The 25,078-nt window shown below is 41.2% G+C and overlaps 1 protein-coding gene across 1 annotated transcript; it reads left to right on the top strand.

Annotated features, from left to right (window-relative positions):
• Nucleotides 1–2,115: 2,115 nt before the first annotated feature.
• On the top strand, nt 2,116–20,679 carry LOC308231417 (fructose-1,6-bisphosphatase isozyme 2; the record flags this gene model as incomplete). Its single annotated transcript, XM_080636786.1, has 7 exons — nt 2,116–2,288; nt 4,991–5,153; nt 6,035–6,127; nt 12,355–12,495; nt 13,678–13,815; nt 18,010–18,129; nt 20,485–20,679. The coding sequence occupies 7 exons, from the start codon at nt 2,116–2,118 to the stop codon at nt 20,677–20,679; spliced, it is 1,023 nt and encodes a 340-aa protein (XP_080492912.1).
• Between the last annotated feature and the right edge of the window lie 4,399 nt (nt 20,680–25,078).

The raw sequence follows: 25,078 nt of genomic DNA, 5'->3' as shown, positions 1-25,078 counted from the left end.
AACGGACCACAGGAGCCCTGACAAGTCGTCATGCTCAGTGCTGCAGAGGAAGGCGGAAAACCCCCGGGGACCAGTGCCAATCTGCCCCGTGGGAAAATTCTTCCTGACCCCAGCATTGGTGACTGGCTATCCCTGAGCATGTGAGCAAGACCTGCTCCTGGTCCACAGGCTGGTCATGCCTCCTCGGAGATGCCCAAGCCCTATTCTCCCTCAACCTGGAGCCACCTCAGGGGCTCCTGAGAGTGGCCAAATGGCCCCAGCCTGATTGAAGTTGAGGGCAAGAATTCTTCCATGCCTGGTAGCGCACCAGTGGGTGCTCCCTTTCAATGTATCTGCATCCCATTTCTTATGGCCACTGCCCTTGGCTCCAGGAGGAATGAGGACGGTGAGCTCAGCAGTGCTCCTCAAGAAGTTATGTCCATTGAAATGGGTGAGGGGATTGTAAACTGTCACCTCCTGACTTTCCCTCTGAGCTCCACCACCACACCTTAGGAAATATGTGTCAAAAAGCAAGAGGTGGTAAAATTTGAACCCTGTAGGGAAGACTAAACTGCTCTAAAACACTTTTATAGGACTTTGTAGAGACTCAGTTAATGTTTTTCTGCCCCTTACTGTCAGTCTCAAGCAAAACCTTTGCTTGAGGCTAGTTTCAATGTAGAAAACCTTAGCAATCAAATCCCTTTAAAACTCCACATGACGCATTGTTCATAGGTGAGGAGGCACTTTTAGGAAAATCCAAAGAAATGCTAAAGATTAGAAGAGGAATGCAAAGGGAAATCAAAACTCTGTGCCTACAGCTGCAGTTCCTATTAACAAAGCCAAAGCTAGGTATGTTTTGTTGCTGAACTTCATTTCAGTCTTCCTGGCATGATTTTAGTGCAGTAATTCGGGTTAAATGAACGATAACAATGAAACTCAATGAAACCTTTCTTGTGTAACTCTCAATTTTCTTGTTTTGCTTGTGGGCTTTCCAGATCTTTTGCTTAAAAAAAATAAGTAAAAAGAAGGCTGTAACACATAATTGTTCTTACTGCCTTATCTGAGTGGGAAGACAGTGCTGTAATTAAAGTCCACAATTCCATTGTTCCAGATAGCATGTAGCTGGTTCACTGACAATTCTGTCTACCTTCACATTAGCACCATGTGATCCAGATATATTGCTTGTAAGGAGTTACAGGCAGTACAATTGCAAATTTGGACATACCTATATTTACACGGCATACTACGATACCAAAGCTGACATAACATTTCATTTTGTGAGCTGTGACACAGACATGCTTAAATCAGATAAGCTTTATTTGTAAATTATTGAAGGTGTAATTATTTTGTAACCTATAAAGCCACACCTCACCAGTACCTCTCATTCATGCTCACCCTATAATATTACAAGTAGCGCAGAGTGGGAATGAAGTCATTAAAAGGAGATTACAGCAGACCAACTACCATCATAAACCATTTTAATAAATGCACGTCTAGATGCACCCTGCACTTCCTCTTGATTCCCACGGGTTATGCCATACTCCTACAAAACTCTCCTCTATGGAGAGGCTAAAAAAGAGTGAACAAGCAGGGATTAAGGCAACATGGGAAAGGAACTTCATTGTCCAGAGCCACAGCATTGTGGGTGCTCTGCTGTGGGGCACTGTGGCACATGTGCTTGCTGATGCCCTATGCCTTCATTTCTTGTGCCTTGCAAATTGTGTGCTTTGCCTTGGCTGTGCTGAGCTTGTTGCTGAGTGGCAGGTACAGGAAAGCAGTTTCCAGCTAAGTGGACAGTGAGATTTTTGCATTACAAGCAGTCTAATGCAGCATTTGAGTATGTTAATAGATCTGCACATCACGAATTCCAGTGTTGGGGAAAACCAGCTGAGCACTGGTTGCTCATCTGTAGTCCTGTCTCTGGCTCCTTTTCTGCATCCAGAGGAGCTGTGGAGCCGGCCTGGGTGCAGTTATTCTGAGCACTCAATCACATGGTCTCAGAAACATCTTAATAAAATCTGACCAGCAACGCAGACAACAGCTTTGCCTCAGGATAAAACAGCCACCCAGGGTCTCAGCGCTGCAATAAAGTGTCCTGTCCAGCTGAGGAGCGAGGAACTCTGGCACCCAGCAAAAATGTCTGACAAAACCCCCTTTGAAACGGATATGCTAACTCTCACACGATTCGTTATGGAGAAGGGACGCCGTGTTAAAGGAGCAACGGGGGAGCTGACACAGCTGCTCAACTCCATGCTGACTGCCATAAAGGCCATTTCTTCTGCAGTCAGAAAGGCAGGCCTTGCCCACATGTGAGTCCTACCTAGCTATAAGGGGAGGAAGAGGAGGTTAGAGAGACAGCTGCTTACACAGGAAGGCTGGGGAGTGGGCAGGGATTCACAAATACGTTGGAAGTGTCTTTTTTAAGCCAAGTGACTGTATGTATGAGGTCAGAGCCTGGATTGTCAAGAGTGGGAAGTGGGAAATCTCTTTTTCTGGATTATTTTAATATCAGGAGAAAAGTAGATATTTAAACTAACTGCTGTTACTCTAAAAATGTAAGCCAGAACATCAATGCATTGCTCACCTCTCATCCCTTGTAAATGTTGATATTGATCTATTTTTAAATCTACTGTGAATTTGCAGAATATCACACTGTGGTATTTTCAATGCCGAATATCACACCACGATATTTTCTGCTGACATCCAAACCTGGTTCTGAGCTATGCAAATCACAACTTGGCTTATCTTTGGGAACTGATGTTCTGCCTCACTGCAGTATAAGTAATAGTCTGAAGCAACAGACCTGCAAGAAATGCCATATGCTGCCACGCATAAGTGCATTTCCCCTTTCTTCCTCAAGCAGTATCAGGGTTACAGATGGGAAGTCTTAAAAAGCCCTATATGGAAAACAAAAAGCACTATTTGGCATGTAGTGGTTTGGTAAATAAATAAAGAAGGAATAAAGAATTGCCTTCGCAAAGCCTGGAATGAACCAAGCTGTTCCTCACACAGCCAGATGAAATAGACATCAGTGTCATTGTTTTAATGGTGATCTATCTGAAGCAGTTCAGAGAGCTGGCATGTCCTAATAAAATTACGTATTTAAAATATATAGGTTTTGTTATGTATTGATATACATGTTTTTGTACGTTCCTGCGTATGTACACATGCATACATGCATAAGAAAGACAGGTAATATATTCGTTAAGAAACACAACGTTTGTAATTTGTTGGGTTTTTTTTGTTGTTGTGGGTTTGTTTTTTTTAGTTCCTGTGGAAACACCGAAATGTGTTACACTCTGGGGGGAGGGGGGTTGTGCTTCATTGACCATTTGACCATTTGGTCTAAGTACTTAATGATCTTTGCAAATGATGAATTCAATGCCTCAGTACTATCATCCTCACTTTAGAAGTACGGAACATAATATGTAGAAATGACATGAGACATACTCAAATTTAACCACAGCACCAAGCTCCTATGCCTTTAGCTGTTAAACTATAATTTGTTTCTGTACTTACTAGGTGAAGCTGAGCTGTTTTGCCTCCCTCACTTACAGGAACAGTTGCTTTTATCTCATTTTAATCTTTCAATATGCAGCCTCTGAAATGTTTAATAAGTAGGGAGAACCTCTATTTGATAGACTAGAGGTAAAATAGCCACCTAGTCTACAGGACACATAGCTACCGTGCTAGATGAATCTTCCCCTCAGAAACAAAACACCTGTTATGTTAGAGAGCAGATGTCCTTTTCAATAAACAAAAGCTTCAGGTAACGAACCAGAAATGTCTGATGTATCCAAACACACAAATGAGTAACTTGCACCATTCGAATTACACCAAGTAACCATGAAAATTCAGAAATTCTCATTGCAAGCTTTCAACCACAGTCCATCAACCACAGCTTGCATCCATCTGCATTTGTGAAACTAGAGAGCTCTGATTTTCCTAGTGCCTCCAAATAGGACACTGTGAAGTGTCTCCTTCATGACCTCAGCATGAATTTTTAGCACATTTGCCATTCAGAAGTAAAAGAACACTTTTCCCGAGACGTAGACTTGAGCTGGGAATGTGCTTGAAAACACGCTAACTGAAGAATGCCTGCTAAGCACTCCCTGAAAATCGTGGTCTTTTCCGGTATCTCAAACTTGGCACTTGAAAATTGAGTGCCCCAAACACTCTCTACTTCTGAAAAGCTCAGGCAGCTTTGAGCTGTGAGTAAAATAAAAGACTTTCCAGCTAATGCCTGCTGCTGACAAACACCCTGGGGACTAATTAGTTGTCCCTTTCATTTATTTTTCTTTCTCCATAATGAATAAAAGTGTTGTATCTATTTCCTGCATGATTCCTTATACTTCTAAGATGACCAGACCATGCACGTCAGGTCTAAACAGTGTTTCCTCAGCTATAAATCTCAGGAATACGTATACTACCGTATACTACCTCATTAACATATTGCTAAAATCGGAATAGGGAATGGAAGCATCCTCTTAACTCAGCCAAGGGCCACTGAATGAAACAGACCTTGATCCTGGGACACTGTTCAACATGAGGAATTATCTGGAGGTGTCTTCAATGCTTCTGGTTTTGGGGTGGTCGGGGACTGAGTAGGGGAGGGTTAAAGGTCATCATGGGGCTCTGAGCAGCCAATGGTAGAAAATAATGCGGATGCTACCTGCCTCTTCTCCTTCCTCAAAGATGCTGCCAGCTGTTTGTGAGGCTTCAAGGGAAGCCTGGCACCCACTGGGTGGGCTGAGGGGTCTGGTCTGTCCTGGAGAACATCCAGTCAGGAGCAAAAGGACCCAGATAAACCCCCAAAATGATGCTTTCTTATGCACGCTTTTGTTTTTTAGCAGCAGCAACCATCTCGTAATTCACCTTAGTTTAATCCAAAGATTAGAGGTGTGGGAAGATGACAGGAAGGAGCCATCCTGACTTGGGTTGGGTTTTTTCTCCCTAAAATCCTGTAACATTGGCCTACCTCCGGTTTCTTGATGTTTTCCCTTCCCTGTAGGTTTGGTATAGCTGGCACTGTGAACGTGACCGGAGATGAAGTGAAGAAGCTGGACGTACTATCCAACTCCCTGGTGATTAATATGCTGCAGTCCTCCTACAGCACCTGCGTCCTGGTCTCGGAAGAGAACAAAGAGGCCATCGTCACCCCCAAGGACAAGCGGGTCTGTACACCGGCTCGGGGGCCAGCAGGGGGCAGTCGTGCTTCACGTGTGGAAGCCAACCCTTCCCGAGGGAATGCGGAGCATTTGCACTGTTGCTGCGCTGTTTTGATTAATAACCGTGGTTCGGGGCACGGCGTCCACAGCTAAACGAGCTGTGCGGAGTAAAATTATCATTAAAGTTCTGTGAAGGGGGGATACTAATCATTTTTGATCTTGCTAACACACCGCAGATCCCAGGTGTATGTGTACTAATGTATTCCCTGAGCGCCAGTGTAACAGCTTTGGATTACATTAATAAGTCGGCAACATAAAATGACAGGAGAGGCTGGCAGAACTGGGGTTTACGTTATGTGTCCAGAGGAAACACCTGACTGCTTCACCAGGCTTCCCCCAGGAGGGGATCCTATTGCAGCAAGATACTGCTTACACTGATGTAACCGAGCCTTTCCCCAAGATGTTTTCTTACCCTCAAACCTCCCATCACAGGCAAATCCTTCAGTCTGGAACAGAATGTAACAAAAAAACCCACAAAACCCTTATTTACTTGAGGAAGATGCTTGCTTCCAGAATGAGTCACTCCTTTTGCTTTCAAGTGATTTCTTGCATTACTTGGCAGCAGAGGACTGCTCCTTTCTATCATCAGGTTTTGTGCTATCTGAGCAGAAACGTGCTCTCTCCTCTTTCTCTGGCAGGCCCTGCAGTGAGTGGGTGTTATGCTGCAGGGCCAGCTGGGTCAACAGCACAGCTCTCTCTGGCAAGCCATGTCAGGCATGATTTCAGGACTAAACACAGTGATAAAAATATGGGGTTTGTCATGTAAAAGGAGAGAATAGTGTAAGAATATGTATCATTTAATGCTTCCCTTGCCAATTCTGTTTTAGGGTAAATACGTGGTGTGCTTCGACCCCCTTGATGGTTCGTCCAATATAGACTGCTTGGCACCAATAGGAACGATATTTGCTATCTACAAGAAGGTAAGACAACAAAGCACACATGGCGTGATATACTTGGTGAAAGCAAAATTTGTTGGGTATGTCAACTTGCTTAGTTTCTTTCCTAGGTTCTGTAAGTGATCAACAGAGCCTGAGAAAGTAAAAGAGATGACAACTTGAGATTCACATGTGCTAAAATGCTGCCTGAATTCCCAGGAAGGAGACATTCAGCCCCATGAAATTGCTGTGTGGCGGCACTTCCCTCCTTCAGACACACAGACACTTAAACAAAACCCCTTCACCATTAGGCAGCTGGGTAGCTCTTCAGTGATTCTTTACTTGCTGCAGGTGAGCTGCAGGGTGTTACAGTTCCTGTGAATCACAGTATTTGTCCTCGTGGATACTGACTAGGGAGGGCTGATGGTCACTGCCTGGACTGTATTATGGCTAGCAGTTTGGTGACCTCCCACTGCAAGTTGTGTGCTTGTTACAGACGGGAGTTTATAAGCATGGTAACAGTGAAAGCCACCTGAGGCTGAAGGAAGCAGTCACCTACAGCCGTCAGGGCCCTGCCAGTGTATCTGCTCTCACGGGGCTGTACAGAACAGCAACTGTGCAGCCAATTAACAAATGTTAATAGCTAGAGTCATGCCAAGCCTTGTGATTTGATTGCTAATCTCTCAGTAGCTGGTGTTTTTCCTAAACCCTCAGCTCACAGTCGTATGATTATGAGAGACCCTCAGCCATTACTATTGCAAAATAACATTTACAGTACTTGTGACTGCAAAGAAGTCTTTACAGGCTCAGTTGCTACATTTCAAACATATGAAGATAAGTTTTTAAAGTCTGTCTCACCTTCTACCTCATAATTTTCAACTGGTTAGTCCTCCTTTTTTTACATTCTGTTAGGCAATACACTAATCATCACTGTTGAGAATATGCATCTACTAGCAAACCAAATAGTCAGGGCACAATCTCTACAGACTCATGGCATAAGGCAAGTGCTAGAAAATGGCTGTCCACACTGCTAATGGTTAGTGCAAACCCCCATCATAGATGCGGCACTGTCCAGAAAACATTGAGATGATGCCTGGGTATGGTTTGTGGAAAGAGCAGTCCAGGACTGCCTGCAGTATCTTCTACCATCTTGGGTTTTGCAGGGAAAAGAGTTTAGCTGTACGGATGCAGTTGATGCCATGTGTTCTTATGGTAAGCAAAGGAGCACCCATCCTTTTCACTTACCTCTCTAAAGATAACCTAAAAGACTACAGCACTTCCTAAGATTTACAGTGGGCAATAGCTGTGTTGTTCACTGTTCTTAAAAGTGGTAAGCAGCATCACATAAATACTAAACATTAGCTTTAAAAGCAAGTGCTCAGTGTGATTAATACAGCTTAGCAGGTGGAAATACAGATCAGATTTCCCTACCATCTTTAGCTCACCTGATAATGAAGATGAAGACTACAGACTGCCTAGTCTTCTGAAGGATTCTGCTTCAGAACAGAAACATTCCCCAAAGAACTCATATTGTTCCCAAATGTTCAAGTTTTCAATTTATTTTCTGAACCGTCCACTGTTGTTGCTCTAGAATAATAATGGACATGAGCCAACAGTGTGTGCTTGCAGCCCAGAAGGCCAATCTTGGCCAATCTTGACCAGTAGGCCGAGGGAAGTGATTCTGCCCCTCTGCTCTGGTGAGACCTCACCTGCAGTACTGCATCCAGCTGGAGAGTCCTCAGTGCAGGAAAGACATGGACCTGTTGGAGAGGGACCAGGGGAGGGACACAAAAATGATAAGAGGGATGGAGCACCCCTCTTACGAGAAAAGGCTTGTGAGGCAGTTTGGCTTCTTGAGCCTGGAGAAGAGAATGCTCCAGGGACACCTTATTGTGGCCTTTCAGTTTTTTAAGGGGACCTGTAAGGAAGATGGGAAAAGACTTTTTATCAGGGTCTGCTGCGAGAGGACAAGGGGTGATGGTTTTAAACTAAAAGAGAGGAGATTGAGGCTGGGTGTGAGGAAAACATTCTTTACAATGAGGGTGGTAAAACACTGGCACAGTTTTCCCAAAGAGGTGGTGGATGCGCCATCCCTGGAGACACTCAAGGCCAGGCTGGGTGTGGTTCTGGGCAACCTGGTCTAGTTGAAGATGTCCCTGCTCATTGCAAAGGGGTTGGACTAGATGGCCTTGGAATGCTCCTTCCAACCCAAACTGGTTTACGATTCTAGTTAACATATTTGTTGTAAAATACTGTTTCTAAGTTTCTGGTTTTTATGTGGGTGGATACCCTTCAGCACCTCATAAAAAAGAAAATTACATTGCTTTGTACAAATGCTTCATATACAAAAGAAAACCCTGCTGCTAGGATGAAGGGTGGCTTGTCAATTATATGAACAACTTACCAATTTTCCCTGGGAAGTTAGAAACAATGTGGAATTTACAGTCTTTCACTTGCATAATTCTTTCCATTAAAATGCTAATTACAAAGTACATATTAATTAATGCACCCTTCTCTCAGAGAAGAAAATTTCATAGCAACACTGCTAACTTTAAATACTATGAACTTCAAACCGTTTGAAATAATGAAATAATAATAAGTGCTTTATTGATTGCTACTGAAGAGTAGCATTGAAAGGAATAAAAGTGAGATGTTTATCCTGATGGATGAGAATCACTTAAGAAAGAAAACACAATTTCAATCTATTCAAGGTTCATTTGGGAAAGCTGTAAGAATCGTAATTCCAAAGGATGATCCCTAGCTCCTGTCTGATATTTATTACCTTCCAGTTCTCAGATGATTATCTGATTATCTCACCATGTCAGCACTTCAACTTCATTTCCAAAGGCTTACCCTCCAGAACTGAAATATTTACCTTATTTTAGGAAAAAAAAAAAAAAAAAGAAAAAAAAAAAAAAGAAAAAAGAAAGGATAAACAGCAGTTTTCTACAAAGGTCAGACTCAGTGCCAGCACATTGCAAACCTGAAAATGATTCTCTGGCTGCTCCCAGTCGAGAGCCACCACCATAGTGGCAGGTACCATTGCCTCCTGCCGGAAAAGCACCGTGTCAGTTTCATAGAGAAAGCCACCAAAAAATAAACGTCATCTGAGGTTCATTTAATTTTCCACCTGGCTTTTACTTTCTGATGCATGGGTGGTATTGATGAAGCAGAAACATCAAAAAAGCAGGGCTGAGGGAGGCCCCTTGTGGAATCGGCGAAAGCCAGAGCAAGCAATAGGACATTGACAGTCACTGCCGCTAAGGGGCTCTCAGCTGCTGCAGCGCTGAGGGTGGTGACAGTACGTATTTTTTGCTTGGACTCTCCAAAGTTTTTCATGCCACTGAGCTGAATCAACAACTCTCAGTTCATACTGCATATACATGCTATGAAACTCTGCTGCTTTGTTTTATTCTTTTTTTCAATTTGTATCTTTGCACAGTACCTCAGATGTATCCGTTGTCATGAGGACAACATCCTCTCCTCTATGTGGTCCCTCACGGGGAAGGTGTAAGAATTCAGTTAAATGCAATGGATACTCATGAAACACACGGTACAAATGGAGACCTGTAAACCAAGTCCTTCATGTGATGTTAGGCAAACCATACATGCAAATATTTTTAAACTCAGATATCACCCAAGGGTACCCCTATAGCAAGACTCTGCAGACCTTGTTTCATCTGCTTCACACCAACAACGAGACAAAGTGACTGTATCAGTGCTTGTCAGAGCTCCTCTGCAGTCCCTCTGCTTACTTCAGTGCTTTGCATAAAGACCTCTAAAGAGATTTGACTACCACCATTTCATAGTCAAAATGTAATGGAAAGGAAATCCATCTGTGAACTAGAAAGGATTGAAAATATTCAGCAGCTATCAGAGTCTACCGGCCAGCTTAATTCCCTGGTTTATTTCACAGTGCATGGTACTTCACAGGACTTCTGCAGTCCTAAAAGTGAAATATCAGCTGATCTCTACCTTTTTTACATTCTGACAAGCTCTGCCAAATTTTGTTTGAGTTTTTTCCTTCCTTTTGGAAGCTGCCTCTAGGAAATGCAGTTGTGAATTAGTATGGAAAAAACAAGTTAATTCTGCCAACTGTACATCTCCTGATGGAAGAGTTCCTCTGTTTTTTCGTAAGAGTCAGCAAATGTGTGGTTTCTCAGCCATGTAAACATAGAAAATGCATTTAAGAGATAGGACTTAAAGCTCATCTCACAAGATATTTTAAGTCAACAACACATGTAACCAGCAGCTATGTATGCTATATAAACACCATGTTCTACAAAGCAAACTTGTTTACTGTATTTATACAAAAATATTTTTTATTCAATGAGGAAAGCATACAAAACCCAAGAATAATCATAATATGTTTGCAACTAGTTCTGTAAATATGTTTTTAATTCTGCATTGAGTGTTGCAAACCATTAGTCTATTATAGACAACCATTGCTTTTGATGTTGAGATGTGCCGTGGAGACATATTTTTGAAAGGGAAGATGCTATGTAAGGTATAATCCTTGGTTCTGTAAAAGATTGTTTAGCAAAGGATTAGCCACTAGTCGTCAGTATTCAAAGCTCTGGAATACACAAACAGGGGTTTTAACCAGTCTTCCTTCATTACATGCATTATAACTTTGCTGAATAAGCAGCTTGATGTAGAGCACTTCCAAGGGACTGTGTACAAGATGCATTTGTACACACTCTATTTCAGCTCCTGTGACAAACTAGTTGGCAATTGGAATTTTTTCCACAGAAGAACTTGGCAAAATAATACTAATGAAAAATGTTGAGCAAAATATACAGCTAAAAACTGTAACCCAAATTAACAAAAGTAGCAAAATCTTTCAGTTAAAAATGAAAACATTTTGATGTGGAATTTGTCTTCATATGCCAAGAAATATGTAGTTTTGGTGTCTCTCATCTCAGCTTTCCTCCAGGTGTTGGCATAAAATGATGAATGGGATCCCCAAGTTACTCTTAGCTTTCCACCTTCGTAGGACCCTAATGGGCACCCTGACAGTTAGTTGCTCTCTGATGTGCTCCTCTCCTTGGAAGAGAGGTGTTTTTCTTTGAAAATTATCTGCGGAAAGCATTCTTGATTATTCAAAGAATTTACTCAATATTCATGAAATATTTTATTTCCTACACGAAATAGTCACTGATTTTTATTTTTTTAATCACATATTTTGGGATAGACCTGCTATTTCTATTTAGCTGCTACTTAATCTAATTAAGCCCATCCAATCACTGAGAAATTGTCTGAGTTTGGAACAATAAAATGCCTAACTGGGACCAGAAGAAAGGATCTCATTTTGATTCCTCACAAACCACCATCAAAACCTCCACAGAAGACTCTTCACAACTGACAAGCTTTTAAAAAGAAATGTTACTATCAAGCATTCCCTACCCATTTTGCAGTCCCAGGTACCCATCCATGGCTGTTATTCTTCCTTACCACACCAGTCAATCTCTTGTAAGCCCTGGCTAAGGCACACCTCTGTTGCTGTCTGGAAATATTTGCACCAGGTCTGACTGAGCTGTTGTTGTTCAGTGATATCCAAAGTGCCAAATCAAAATATTAGTGTCAGAAGGTGATTAAAAGCCTGATATGAAATCTCGTGTGAATGTTCTATTTAGAGTTATATATACACACCTGCATACATTAAACATGTTACTTTATGTATAATTATATATATAATTTTTTTATATATATAATATATATAGTTTTTTATAAAATTTTATTTTATATTTAATTTGAACATTTACATCACTTCAGTTACCCATCTCTTCACCAGCAGAGACCAATTCACAATCGTGGTTCCATCATGTTGCACCATCTATGCTTTTATTCTGATTACTGAAGCAGTTTGTCTGTAATACTAATGACTGCACTCACCTCACAGTTATTTCCTCTGAGGGGTGTCAGAATGATAGCTTAAATTTATACTTCCAGAAAATTAGTACCTCTGCTAGGTCTCAGATTTCTAGTGATCTGGAATTAATGGACTGTGCTGTAAAGCTAAGGTATCAGCTTTTATTGCAGGTATTGTATTGATTGCATGACATGTAACAAATAACAAACTCTCAACATCCTGTTCCAGTGTGCACATGTACCAAACTTGCCCTGACGTAGTGGAAACAATCTCTACTTCAGTTGTTTCAAAGGCCTGCATAGAAACAAAAAGGAAATCTGCCCCACAACATTATTGAAAATTTGTTTTGGTTGTTTCTTGTAAGAATTTAACCTTCAGTCCGATGGTAATTCTTCCTCAGGAAACAGATGATGAGCCCTCTGAAAAAGATGCTTTGCAGCCCGGACGCCGTATCGTTGCTGCAGGCTATGCCTTGTATGGGAGTGCTACACTGGTTGCCCTCTCCACAGGGCAAGGAGTGGACTGCTTCATGCTCGATCCGGTACAGTCATGGTGTAAATCACATTGCCACAACCTTTTAGAGCCTTCTGTGCTTGGATTTAATAATTTTTGTTACTCCTTGTCTCTAATCTAGGCGATCTATACGATTCTTGTTTTCACCCATGTCCTGGAGCATCCCACCTCCACCTTACAAGTATTTAATAATACATTAGTATGTTGGTTGCAATACCTCTATTTGGTTTTTCTACTCAGTGAAGGAGAGTGTAAGTTATGAGCATTCCAGACTGCTGTTTTGCACAGACACTTAAGAAAACTTACTCTGAGCAGTGTCTTTGCCTCCACTTAAAGAACTCCTGCTTTTAGATTGTTCTTGATTTTTCTCTCTGTAGAAGAACCTCAGCACGTTCAGTGTTTAGCCGGGGGGCAAGGACCATTTTTCGATACAGTTCATGCAGAGTGATGTCTGATTGCCTGAGTGCAATTTGGTTTTATGGCTAAGCCTTCTAACCTGCATGTCCAACAATATGCAGAAGCACAAGCATACCCATACAATTGGACATATGCCACCCCTTGGTGCTCACCCCTGGAGCCCAAAAAGCGTTACTGGAGGAATGCAAAAGAGAGACCTCTGGTTTGAAAGAAACAAGATTAGATGAAAGCAATACCATAGGAGTTTTTTTGATAAGAGAATGCATTATTATGAAACTTCTTTTAACCTTATAAACAGGCTCATACCAAGTGTGAGGAACTGGGAGCTGAGATGCTCTGGTTAGAGACAAAGGAATAGAAGGAGGAAGTTGCACTCAGATTGCAGACATCAACACCTGGGGGTAGTATTCGCTTTAAGATATTTAGGCAAGAGAGGCAAGAAAAATTAAAAAATCAGAAGGCAGTGTAATTTCTTAATTTGTAACCTTAAGATTTGTGGTCAAAAATTCATGATACATCTGCTTTCAGGGCTGCCTGGTGTCCTTTTGATATGCTAACCATTAGAGTTGAATGGCTTTTTATTTATAGTAATAATGTGACAAGTTTTCATGAACTTAACACAGATTCTGTGCTTTCTGCTCTGTTTGAAATGCTATCAAGCTATACACAGACTGTTGCTGAAAGGACCGAGCTATACTAGAGTTTCTGCCATCACTAGTGTAGCAACTGTTACAGAAAGCCAAGAAAACCTGTTGCTGCTTGCTAATAGCTGGTCTACTATTTTCTTCTGTAGGGTCTTGGTGAATTTATTTTGGTTGACAAAGATGTTAAAATCAAGAAGAAAGGGAAGGTATACAGTCTGAATGAAGGTTATGCAAAGTATTTTGATCCTGCAATGACAGAATATTTACAAAAGAAGAAATTCCCTGAGGTAAGAAAATATTAGCACTGTGTCTGATGTACTGCAGGCTGGCAAGCGCTGCATTCCCCAAAGTCCTGGATGACAGGAAAGGATTTGAAGGCCTCACTGAGTTCAGCCCCATGTAACCCTTTCGTGCTATTGGATCCATTTTGGGTATGTATCCGTGCTTTTTTCTGGCGCCCTAACGTCTTTCATAATTTAGACTTTGGTAAGTAAATTCTTAGCTTGTTCTTCATTGTGTGGAGGAAAATGTGTTGTACATGAAGAACCAGTTTTTTTAACAAAGCTCTGAAACTGTGCCAGCAAAAAGTGGTGGTATCCTTCTTTTCTGCCTTATCTGAATATGCAGCTCAGTCATATGTGCAGCAGGGCATTTGGGGCTAGGCTCCACATACTGCTCAGATGGTGCTTGCAGGGATCTGGGTGGCATCACCTTCTCCTCCCTGTACATGCTTGCATCTGAGGTATGCAGTATCACTCTTGCACTATCATTTACTTGAATTATATGGAGCATGAACCGACTCATAGGTTGGGAAAAAAAACCCAATGGTGTAAGGCGTACTTTCAGTATATTCTGTTAAGAGGATTATACTGTAACCTTCAGAGGGATAAAGATGAGAACATCCTGCATCTTCCTTGTGGAGACATACAACTCTGTACGGCCTCTAGTCAACCATAGCAGGATACCATGCAAGCTCTCAATGTGGAAATCTGGAAGATCTCTAGAAAGTGTGGCTATGTGAAAATTGTTGTATCCAGTAGAAAACTTCAGGGTGGTGTACCTGGGAAAGTTAACAAGTAAGAGTTTGAAACATAGTCCTGTGAGAAGCTCCTTCTCACATATATTGCAACGCTGACCTCTCATCTAAATGTGTTTTCTGTATTATCAAATTGTAGCTACAAAGGTTGCCGCATCATAGCACTTTAAACACATTCATTTTTAATATTTGAGGTAATTTTGAAACTTCAAAGTCTGCTTTCAGTCTGCTGTGAGAGGAGCAGAAGCCCACAACACAAATTTCATACTTCCTGAAAACTAATCCAGCTGAGAAAGAGAAGGACATCTGTGCTTCTCATTCTGCTCGTGTTATGCTGAGCTACGTATTCAGTATAATGCACTAACACTGGATTTACTGATTTGTGGTTTTTGCAAGCCACCCAAGTGCTGCTTAAAGTAAAACTCTCAGTCAACTCCAGGCAACCTCAAAAAGACTGGAGAGATTTCAAATTCAGTGGAATGAGCAGGCAGAGATATTTCACCACAGGCTGAGTGAGGACAGCTCTGTCATGTGATTCACTAATCCTTAGGACATACAGGAAAAACCTCATTTGCAAACACTATTTTATCTTAAATCTGTGCTTCATTTGAGGAAAATCTTTTGAAAGTGTTGTTGCACTAATGCAATAGAAGTTTGCAGAAGGTGTTTTTGTTACCTTAAAGCAAAAAAACAGTGGTGCATAGGTTATTTGGGGCAGCGGAAGCCTCCTCAAGGGTGCTGAGCAAGCACATTGCTTTGCTACTTGGAGACATAGGGCTGTCTGCATGAGAAGGGCCAAGACACCAGTGTTACTGCCACAAAGCCCAAGAAGGTTCCCTGCCCATCTGAAAGCTTGTTAGGAACCTGACTTTTGGAAACAGCATAACTCAGTTCCTTGATTTAAAAATAATATTTGCATTGTGGAAGGACAAGAGGGAGAAGGTGTCACCACACTTCATAGCATGAAAACTGCTTCCTGGCATCGCCTGTAAACCTTACCAGCTACACTGGTGCTTCCCTGACAGCACCCGGACAGTGCATTGCACAGCTTTGGTATCTTTGTCTTCCTCTCTTCAGCATGCAGAAGGGCAGTGGGGGTACCTGCTGGATAACCCCCACCTATGACTTGAGGAGGTATGGGGCATGGGGGACCCCTTCTTACTCAGGCAGACCACTTTGATCTTTGTTTTAGCTACTTGTCACTATCTTACCCCTGTATTTCGCACCTGTATTTCCTCCCTGTGGTTCTCGATCAATATGCTGTTCAGATGACACTAACATTGCCAAAAAGAATCAAAAAGTTAGAAATAAAACAGGCAAAGTAGGATGTTGTCCTGTATTCTGTATCACTGTCATTAGCAATCAAATATTACAAATTAACTGTTTATGTGGAGAGGCGATATTTTCCCTAACTATGTAACCAGCATTCCAGATCAGACAGTTAAGGATTTGCCTTAGCAATGCCATCAAAAACTTAGCAACAGCACATTTTAGCACAAAGCATTCTTCTGCCAGTCAGCCAAGATGTGACTGAGTGATATAAAAAAACCTAATAAAAACTCCATGCTTTTGTTACCATATCTGTAGGTGGACCAAGGGATGCAGGGGTTTGCTGCTGTAGTTTGCTCCCCCCACTCTCCTAAGTTGTCACAGTTATGCAAGAAAAACATGGTCTTGTTTTGCTGTGGATGAACATAGCTGTTGGAATATCTGTGGAATAAAGAAAGAAGTGGAAAATGTAACTCCCATCACATTGTGAAGTAAAAAAATCACAGGACCTATCTGTTATGAGCCATTTTTTATTCCTTTGGGTTAAGCAAACAAGAAAAAAAATGGGTGAAACTGAGAGCAATCACAAGTTTACTCAAACACCATGAATGCTGACTAAGGGAACATCATGGGTTTTCAACTCCTTCATTAGCATCAGCCGAACCAGTGCAAAGTTCTCACTGGCAAACACACAGCTTGACATTACTCAGAATTCAGTATGGAACTCCCTATCACTCATGCTCTGCTTTTTGTTTGAGAAGAAAGCGTTGGCAATACGCTGACACACATGCAACACCTATTAAAGTTCTCATCTGTAAGAAAAATGCATAAATGACCAAACATGAGAAATGAGAAGTAACATTTCTAATAACTAAAAGGACTATATATTCCTCCCATGCAGGTAGCTGGACTCTAAGTGAAGCAAAAATTTTATTTCAGTCTGTAGTTCCAGAGATAACAGTATCAGAATGGAGGACTTTCTCATATATACTTTTCTCAGCACAGATTCAGCTCTGTGTTTCTAGCAGATGAATTTCTGTCAGGGTAAAAAGCAATTAAAATTGCAAGTGTGATCTTGTCATCTTCATGTAACACTGCCCCTGTACACATAAATTGTGTAAATGACCTGCATGTGAATAGGAAATCCAGCGTATCCCAGCTGTATCTGGTGATCTGTACTCAGGTGGCTCAGCTCTGCCAGGATCTTTCATTAGGTAACTGATCCAGACAGAAAAAACGTGCAGAAGTCTTTTCAAACCTGTAGCATTGCAATACACAATTGCATGTATTAAGTGTGCAAGAAGTCCCAGTGTCGAATAATTTTCTGAGGAGGCACAAATTCCTCCTTTGCTTCATTGAAGACAGAGTGAAATATATTGACAGATCTCTTGGCATAGTAGCTTTCAAAAAGCTTTCCTTCAGTTTACATTTGTATTGTGTATCTCCTCCTTATAAAAGTATCGTGATGCATTGCTTTCCTCAGGTTATATATTTGGTGTACATAACTTCTATTTGTGCAAGACACCTTGGTTGTCTTCTATATTTCCTACCTTTCCTTACCATTTTTATAACCAACAAACCTGACACTGATATGAATATTTCCCTGTTTGCTCTTACTAAAATGAACTCTCCTTCAATGACATTAATGTCTCAGCTGAGAGCAAGGAAGAGCATATTCATGAATAAATTGCTTTCTCCCAAACTAAGTTGCAGAATGAATGTTATGACCAATTTTCTGACTTGACAAAGAGGCTGAAAGCTCACTGAGAACCGTGTATACCTGTTGTGAAAAGTGACATTCTACCTCATGCCCAGGCTTAGGAAACAGTGAAGGATACCTTGTTCTGATAATGTCAGGAAGTTTTTACTTTGCAGCGAGTTTGCAACCCTTGCTTTTTCACACACTGGGGACTGATACCAAATTACAGGTTGTGCACTCAAATTACAAGCAGCTTGTTTTTTATGCTGTGAATGCAGCTCTTTAAAGTGCTTATTTTAGAACTCCATAGCCAATCTTACAAAAACCTAAGCTTCAGGCTGATTTAGGCATTTATAATGTCCACAAGCAGTCATTGATGTAAGCAGATTTGATTCCTGTTTCATAAGAAAATTACATTTTTCTGTGCTACTAGCTGTCTAGCCTGGTAGATTTAATGCTTTACTCTATGTTTTTCAGGATGGCAGCTCCCCATATGGTGCCAGGTATGTGGGCTCCATGGTAGCTGATGTTCACCGTACATTGATGTATGGTGGGATCTTCATGTATCCTGCTAATCAGAAGAGTCCTAAAGGAAAGGTAAATTGTTTGACTTACTGTCTGGTGAGCTTAGTCAACCTAATGCCTCTGGTTTTCCCACAGAAGTAAAAGAATAGTTTACGTATATAAACAGATAATAATTTTGCACCCCCTGGAGAAAATTATTCATTGATATAATGGTCAGCTATCAAATTTAGGCAAGAAATTGCAACAATTGCCTGTTTAGGCAATTCCCAATTTAGGCCAGATATCTTCCCATGTGCTTTTCTATTACAAAATACTCAAATGATCTTCACTGCAACCAAGGGCTTTATTCATCTTTCTGAGGTGAAACATTTCAGTACCACAGAAACCTGCTGAGATACCTGTGACAGCTGGCATAGCTGAGGGGGGAAGAAGAGGAGGAGAACAAACAAACAAGACCCCAACCAATAAACCCAACTAAAATAAACCAGCAAAAACCCTCAACCCGTTAAACAGTGTGGATCTGTTTGTGTATCAGAGCAAGAAACAAAAAAGGAATTTGCTGTGTGTGAGAAAATTGGATTTGATGATGGGCCTCTTCAAATTCAACTTTTTGTTTTGAAATCTGTGTTAAGCCATTGGTGTAGAGAAAATATGAGAAACAGAACAAAAGAACAAACTTACAAAGTACAGAATTTTATAAAAATCAAGATTTCTGCATGAGTTAGCCTACATTGACTGTTTGATCTGGTTTGCACTGCCATAATGAAATAATGGAGAGAATATTGAAAGAAGCAAAACTACTACCATTACAAATCAAAGTTTTCTTTTTTTTCTTCTCAGAGGGCAGATGTAGACAGTATTTTCCACATAAACCTCTTCCTGATAGAGAGATCATGCCTTTGTGGCAGGTACCTGATTGTTATCTTCCTTAAAGACAATCTATGCACTTAGAGAGCTGAAAGGAACCAAATGTCACAGCAAACATAAATGACATGCATGTAGACTCTAGCATATAGAACTCCTTCATTAGGTTAAAGAAAGAGTGAAAACAAAATGCTCAATAACCACTGCTGGTATCAGCCAACGAATAGATCCTCTTTTCAAATTAGATATATTAAATCATTATTTTTTTTTTTATCAATTAAAGGCTTATAATTATCTGTTAGGTGAAAAGCGTTAAACCAGTCTGAAGACAGAGCCCATCTGAAGACCCATAAGTGCAATTGCATTATTATCTGAAGGAAAACTGCTTTATTTAAGCCACCTAGTCACAGTATAAGCAATAAGAAACTCAACATGTGGTTCCACTGCTATATTCTGGCTCATGATCTTGCAATAGTTGGCCATGCACTGAGAACAATGGAGGCTATTGGTCCTGTGTTGCCTGTCAGGGGGAGACCTTGTACCAGAAGTAGCATTTTAGAAGATACGAATAAAGGTAATATGTGTTATTAAAGTTTTTGACACATGGTTTCGTTACATTGTGATAAAGTAATGATGGGTAGTAATGTCCTGTGTCCAACCCATTTCTTTGTCTCTATATACAGTTGCATTCTGTCATGATTTCTTTCCCGCAGGAAATATTCTCTTTTGGACATATTAACAGCCCTTTAAACGTCATATGTATTAATATTGTCTCACATAAGCACTTCATAGACCATCAAAGATTCAACTAAACCTATCTAAATAATGTCTGTTAAAAACCAGCCCGCTACTGTCCATTTCTTTTTAAACACAGAAACTTTCGGCATATGTCCCAAGTAAGTTTGCATTCTACACAGGCACTCCAGAAGCAACTTTTTTAAAGATGTGAACAGATATCAGGGTCCAAACCAAAAGTGTCTGCATACCAAAAGGGAAAATTTGCTTTTACTAATTACTGCAGTTACTTCTGAAAACGGAGTAGCTATCTGGATGAGTTGAGGCCACTAATATCTATTCACATTTCTGAAGAGTGGAAATGAAATCCTGAAATTTGAAACCAGGAGCATCAAGTTTCAAACTCCAAAATATCCTGACCAAACACAGTGTGATTACCCCAAGCTTTGAGGTAATGCATAAAGCCGCCATGTGAGAAGAGATTGTTATTTTGGTTTCCGGGTACTGTTAACTTAGCTGACTGAACTCTTTTGCTGATGTCTCTGAGCCTGACAGCTACTTTTGACATTTTTGACAAAACACAGTTTCACTGGTGCTGCACATCAGTCCATCAACTTGGAAACAATGGTGGTGATGCTTGGACACAGGGTCGGTACACTGTTCCTCAAGACAGATGTTAAGGGAGGCGAGAGGAAGAAAGTGAAGAAGGTGGGATTAACTGAGAGACATTTCTACTTAGGTCAATTGACAAAAGGAAGGTTAGGTTCTGGTAAGTTCTTTGGTGTAATTTCCCCCAAAGGCAATCATGTGCTGCTTCTTTCTTTCTAGCTTCGACTTCTCTATGAGTGCAATCCTATGGCTTTCATCATTGAGCAAGCAGGTGGGATGGCAACTACAGGGACTGAGGCGGTGTTGGATGTGAAACCTGAGAGTCTTCACCAGAGAGTCCCTCTCATCCTTGGTTCTCCGGATGATGTGCAAGAATACCTCACTTGTGTACAGAAACATCAGAAGAGCAGTTAAAGGCTTTCTGGCATCAGACCTTGCTCATTCATCTTCAGTCTACAGGAAAAGCCGTACCTTTCAAGATGGTGGATTCTAGCAAGCAGCACCCATCTTCGAGTGAAAATCCCACTTTATGAGAACAAGGAAAATAGTGAAAATGGCTGATGAGAAAAACAAAAATTTCATTTTTTCTTGCAGACAAACGTAAAAAAAAATCCTCCGTCTCTGATTTATGCAGTGCAAATTTAGAGACAGAGGCCTGATTGTTAAACAGGAGCAAATTACTTTATATAGTATTAACAAAGGAAGTGGATTGTATCAGTACCCTAATTTGATCTGAAACTTTACATCTGAAACTACATGGTTGGCATGGTTTTCACATCAACATTTGCAATGCCATTATCTGGATTTTGTGTCAGAGGTTTAATTGCAAGGTGCTTTTTATCTTGACAGCCCTGAGAAGACCAAAAGTCTCATGTTGTCAGAAATAGTGTTTTTAAGCTTCAAATTACGTATGTCTTGGGTAATTAATAAAGATGAAAAGGCTGCAATGTTGCCAGGGTAATTCAATTCTCTTAAGAACAGGAAAATGCCTTGTGTTATTTACAGACAGGTAATCGTCAGTGGCACAAATTACAATAAACCGTTGCTATGGATGTGACACTCAAATCATGCCTATTCCCTGTTTATCCATTGTCCTTTGCAACAGGAGATATCAACACAAAGCTGTTACACCTCCATTTTCTTTTACTTTGAAAGGTTCTAATTTCAGATTGAAGCTTGCCCTTTTCTACACGTTATACTGCCATTCCTACCCACCTCCAGTACAGCCGTCCTGTCGGTAACCTGGTGCTGTCTAAGGTTTGACACTGCCTTAGGAGACTGGGAATCAGCTCTGATGCTAGCAGGCATTCATTACCCAATAAGAGCAAAAATGATTAATTAAGGAATGTGTGATTATGTTAAGTGACAAAGGTGTGAAAACTGGGCTTTAGATCACTTTCAGTATTAGACACCCTGATACCTTTTTAAGCCTCCTGTCTCATGATATGGATGTTTGTTTTGGCAACCATCTTGATGTAAGCAATTCCTGCCCCTACTGCTCATTTTCATTACTACTCCACGCCCTCAGTCATGGGGTACATGGAGTAGTGTTGTCTTGTACGCTGGTACAAGACTTTATCAAGAACATTCTGTGAATTACAGTAGGACACAGATAGGAGGATTTCATGCCTGAAGAGAGTTTCATGCCAGGAAACTCCAATGGCTATTTTTAAACTTACAACTATGTTCTACTATTCAAAAAGAAGAAGCAGGCTGAACAAAGGCAAACAGCAAATTATACAGCACACATATTTATCCTTAGGCATAGTTATCCCAGGGGTGAGGATGTGATTTCAGTACTGCTTCAGGTATCAAAGCACTCTTTTCACAGGTGTTAATCTGGCACTCTGTAAAGCTGTAACTGTGACAACTGCCCAGGATCATCAAGTACAGTGTGTACTTGTTTATTCTGCTCCTCGTCATGTGCTTCCTGAATCTCTGCTATCAACAGCAAAATGCAAGGAACACTTAAATCCTGGAGAATTAAGAGGAAGCAGAAAAACCTGTGAGAGTTTAGGTAATAGCAAACTTTATGGAGGACACAATTGTGCACTGACTATGAAAGCTAGTAAATCATAGAATCATAGAATAGTTAGGGTTGGAAAGGACCTTAAGATCATCTAGTTTCAACCCCCCTGCCATGGGCAAGGACACCTCACACTAAACCATGCCACCCAAGGCCTCATCCAACCTGGCCTTGAACACTGCAAAGGATGGAGCACTCACAACCTCCCTGGGCAACCCATTCCAGTGCCTCACCACCCTCTCAGTAAAGAATTTCTTCCTTATATCCAATCTAAGCTTCCCCTGTTTAAGTTTGAACCCGTTACCCCTTGTCCTGTCACTACAGTCCCTGATGAATAGTCCATCCCCAGCATTCTTGTAGGCCCCCTTCAGACACTGGAAGGCTGCTAGGAGGTCTCTTCTATTCTCCAGGCTTCTTCTCTTCTCCAGGCTGAACAGCCCCAACTTTCTCAGCCTGTCTTCATACAGGAGGTGCTCCAGTCCCCTGATCATCCTCGTGGCCCTCCTCTGGACTTGTTCCAACAGTTCCGTGTCCTTTTTATGTTGAGGACACCAGAACTGCACACAATACTCCAAGTGAGGTCTTATGAGAGCAGAGTATAGAGGGGCAAGATCACCTCCTTTGACCTGCTGGTCATGCTCCTTTTGATGCAGCCCAGGATATGGATAAATCAGTAGCACCTGAGTTGCCTTCATTTAAGTATGTTTTCACAGCAAAACCTGCATATAATCCCAGCTGCTAGACTTCCCATGACTTTCTTTTTTCCCTTAATTTACACCAGAAACACCTGTTACTGAAGGAGCTAGCACTATGTCACCCATGTGACAAACAACTACTGTTTGGGTGGCTGTTGATGCTTAAATGATAATGCTTACATTTTGCGGGCTGCAGGGTGGCTGGTATCTACAAAGAGATCTGTATCTTCCCTGCATAAACAACCCATGCAAATCCCAAATGCAGATTAAGAAAGCAGTGACTTTGGTGTGAACTGTGGATTTTCTTTGCCAGAGTTCCACTTTAACGTACCACACCTGTAGTGTATTCCTAAGTACTTCTGTGATATCTGCTACATCTAGTACAACCCTGCAACCTGACTACTCTATGGAGCCCTTCTTAAATTATCAGGACAGAGTTTTTAGTTTCCCTTCCCCGTGCAATACCATTTCAGACCATTTCTCCAGAGCTCTCCAACACAAATCACAGGGTGTCTGTGGCTGTGGGGGGTCACAATCTACAAAGCCCTTGTGCTACTGAGCCACAACTTCCCCTTACAGTCAGCTGCCAGGGTGTTTGAGGGCATCCAGACAGCTGAGAAAACAAGACTTAGCTTGTTGTTGTTGTTTGTTCTTTATTAAGAGTCCAGAGACTGCATCTAGTGGTTGGAGCAGTCAGAGAGGGGATGTACCACTAGCTGCCATCAATGCCGCCTAGAGAAGCTAGGAAGTTGGCATGGGCCAAAACTCACTGCCTCTGATTACTGAAGGTGATGCCAGGTATTATTCCTTGGATACTCATCAGCATGATATAAAATTATAAATAAATAGAAACACCAAGTACATGAAAGAACAGACACACATTTAAATACTAGTTCACACATGTGCCTTTGTGTTCGTATTTAATGGTTTCTTATAAAATTATACATAAACTATATACTTTATATAGGTTTTTTAATATGATTTTATATATAAACCAATGCCAGCTTGATTTCCTATTACTTTTGGAGGAGGACATGGAAAGGAAAGTATACTAGTTGTATTGTACCAGGCATGTAACAAATATGCCTATTCTTAAAGCACTGGTTTGTGACTTGTTGGAAACCTAACTCTTATTTCCAATTGCAGAACACATTTGCATTATTTCAGAAGTAGAATTTAAAGCTAACTACCTAAACCTGGGGGTATCCAATAGCACACGAAGAAGCAGAAACCCTAGCAGTCTATTACATAGGAGCAGTTGTTCACCAGTTACTTTGTAAATTAAGTCAGTCTGAACAGCCAGCCGCAGAGTTGGCCTTGTGACCGCAATCACAAGATGAGGGATCAGAGAACAGGTTGAGGCTGGCAGGCTTCCTACCAAGCGTGCTGTGCCCAGCCTGCCTGTGCTGCTGCCTGCCTGCCTGTCAGCCCAGCACTGCAAGTAGCTGATCATGGACCCTCTGCAGTGGGAGCTCACCCTCCTGTGACAAACCAAGGCAGCTGAAATGGAGATGCTGTTTGAAATGTTGGCTCAAACGTGCCTTTGGGCATTTGTATCAAAAGTCAGTACTTTTATTCTGTTTTCCATGAAACACACACACGGAGTTTTGTTGTTTGGGTGTTTGTTGTTGTTGGTTTTTTTTTTTTTAATAAAGACAATTGATATTTCTGGAAAAATCAGGCAAGACTTTTCTTTCTTTTTAAAATGAAAGCAGTATACTTCAGGCTAATTACAGAGAAAGAACAAGACAGAGCTCTGAGTACACAGCTTATACTACCCAGTCGGGCTCACTGTGAGAAAAGGGTCATTGGTACCTATGAAACAGAAGTGATGGATTAACAAGGAGAAAGATCATTAACTCCTTCAAGACATCAAAGATAGAAGTATCTGTTTTCCAGAGATGTCCAATGCCCAAATGTGTGTAAAGCAGCTAACAAAATGAACACTGAGCTAGAGGATCTGCAGGCAGTTACCCAAAGGGACAGAACAGACCCTACCATTCAGACTTTATGTCATCATGGACAATATTCACAAACCCCAGGCACTGGTACTGAAAACACTTTCAGGTTTTGTTCCTAGCTTTCTGCAAAT

Source organism: Psittacula echo, assembly GCF_963264785.1.
Source record: "Psittacula echo genome assembly, chromosome: Z".
NCBI classification, from domain to species: domain Eukaryota; kingdom Metazoa; phylum Chordata; class Aves; order Psittaciformes; family Psittacidae; genus Psittacula; species Psittacula echo.
This window is presented reverse-complemented; position numbering and strand designations above follow the sequence as displayed.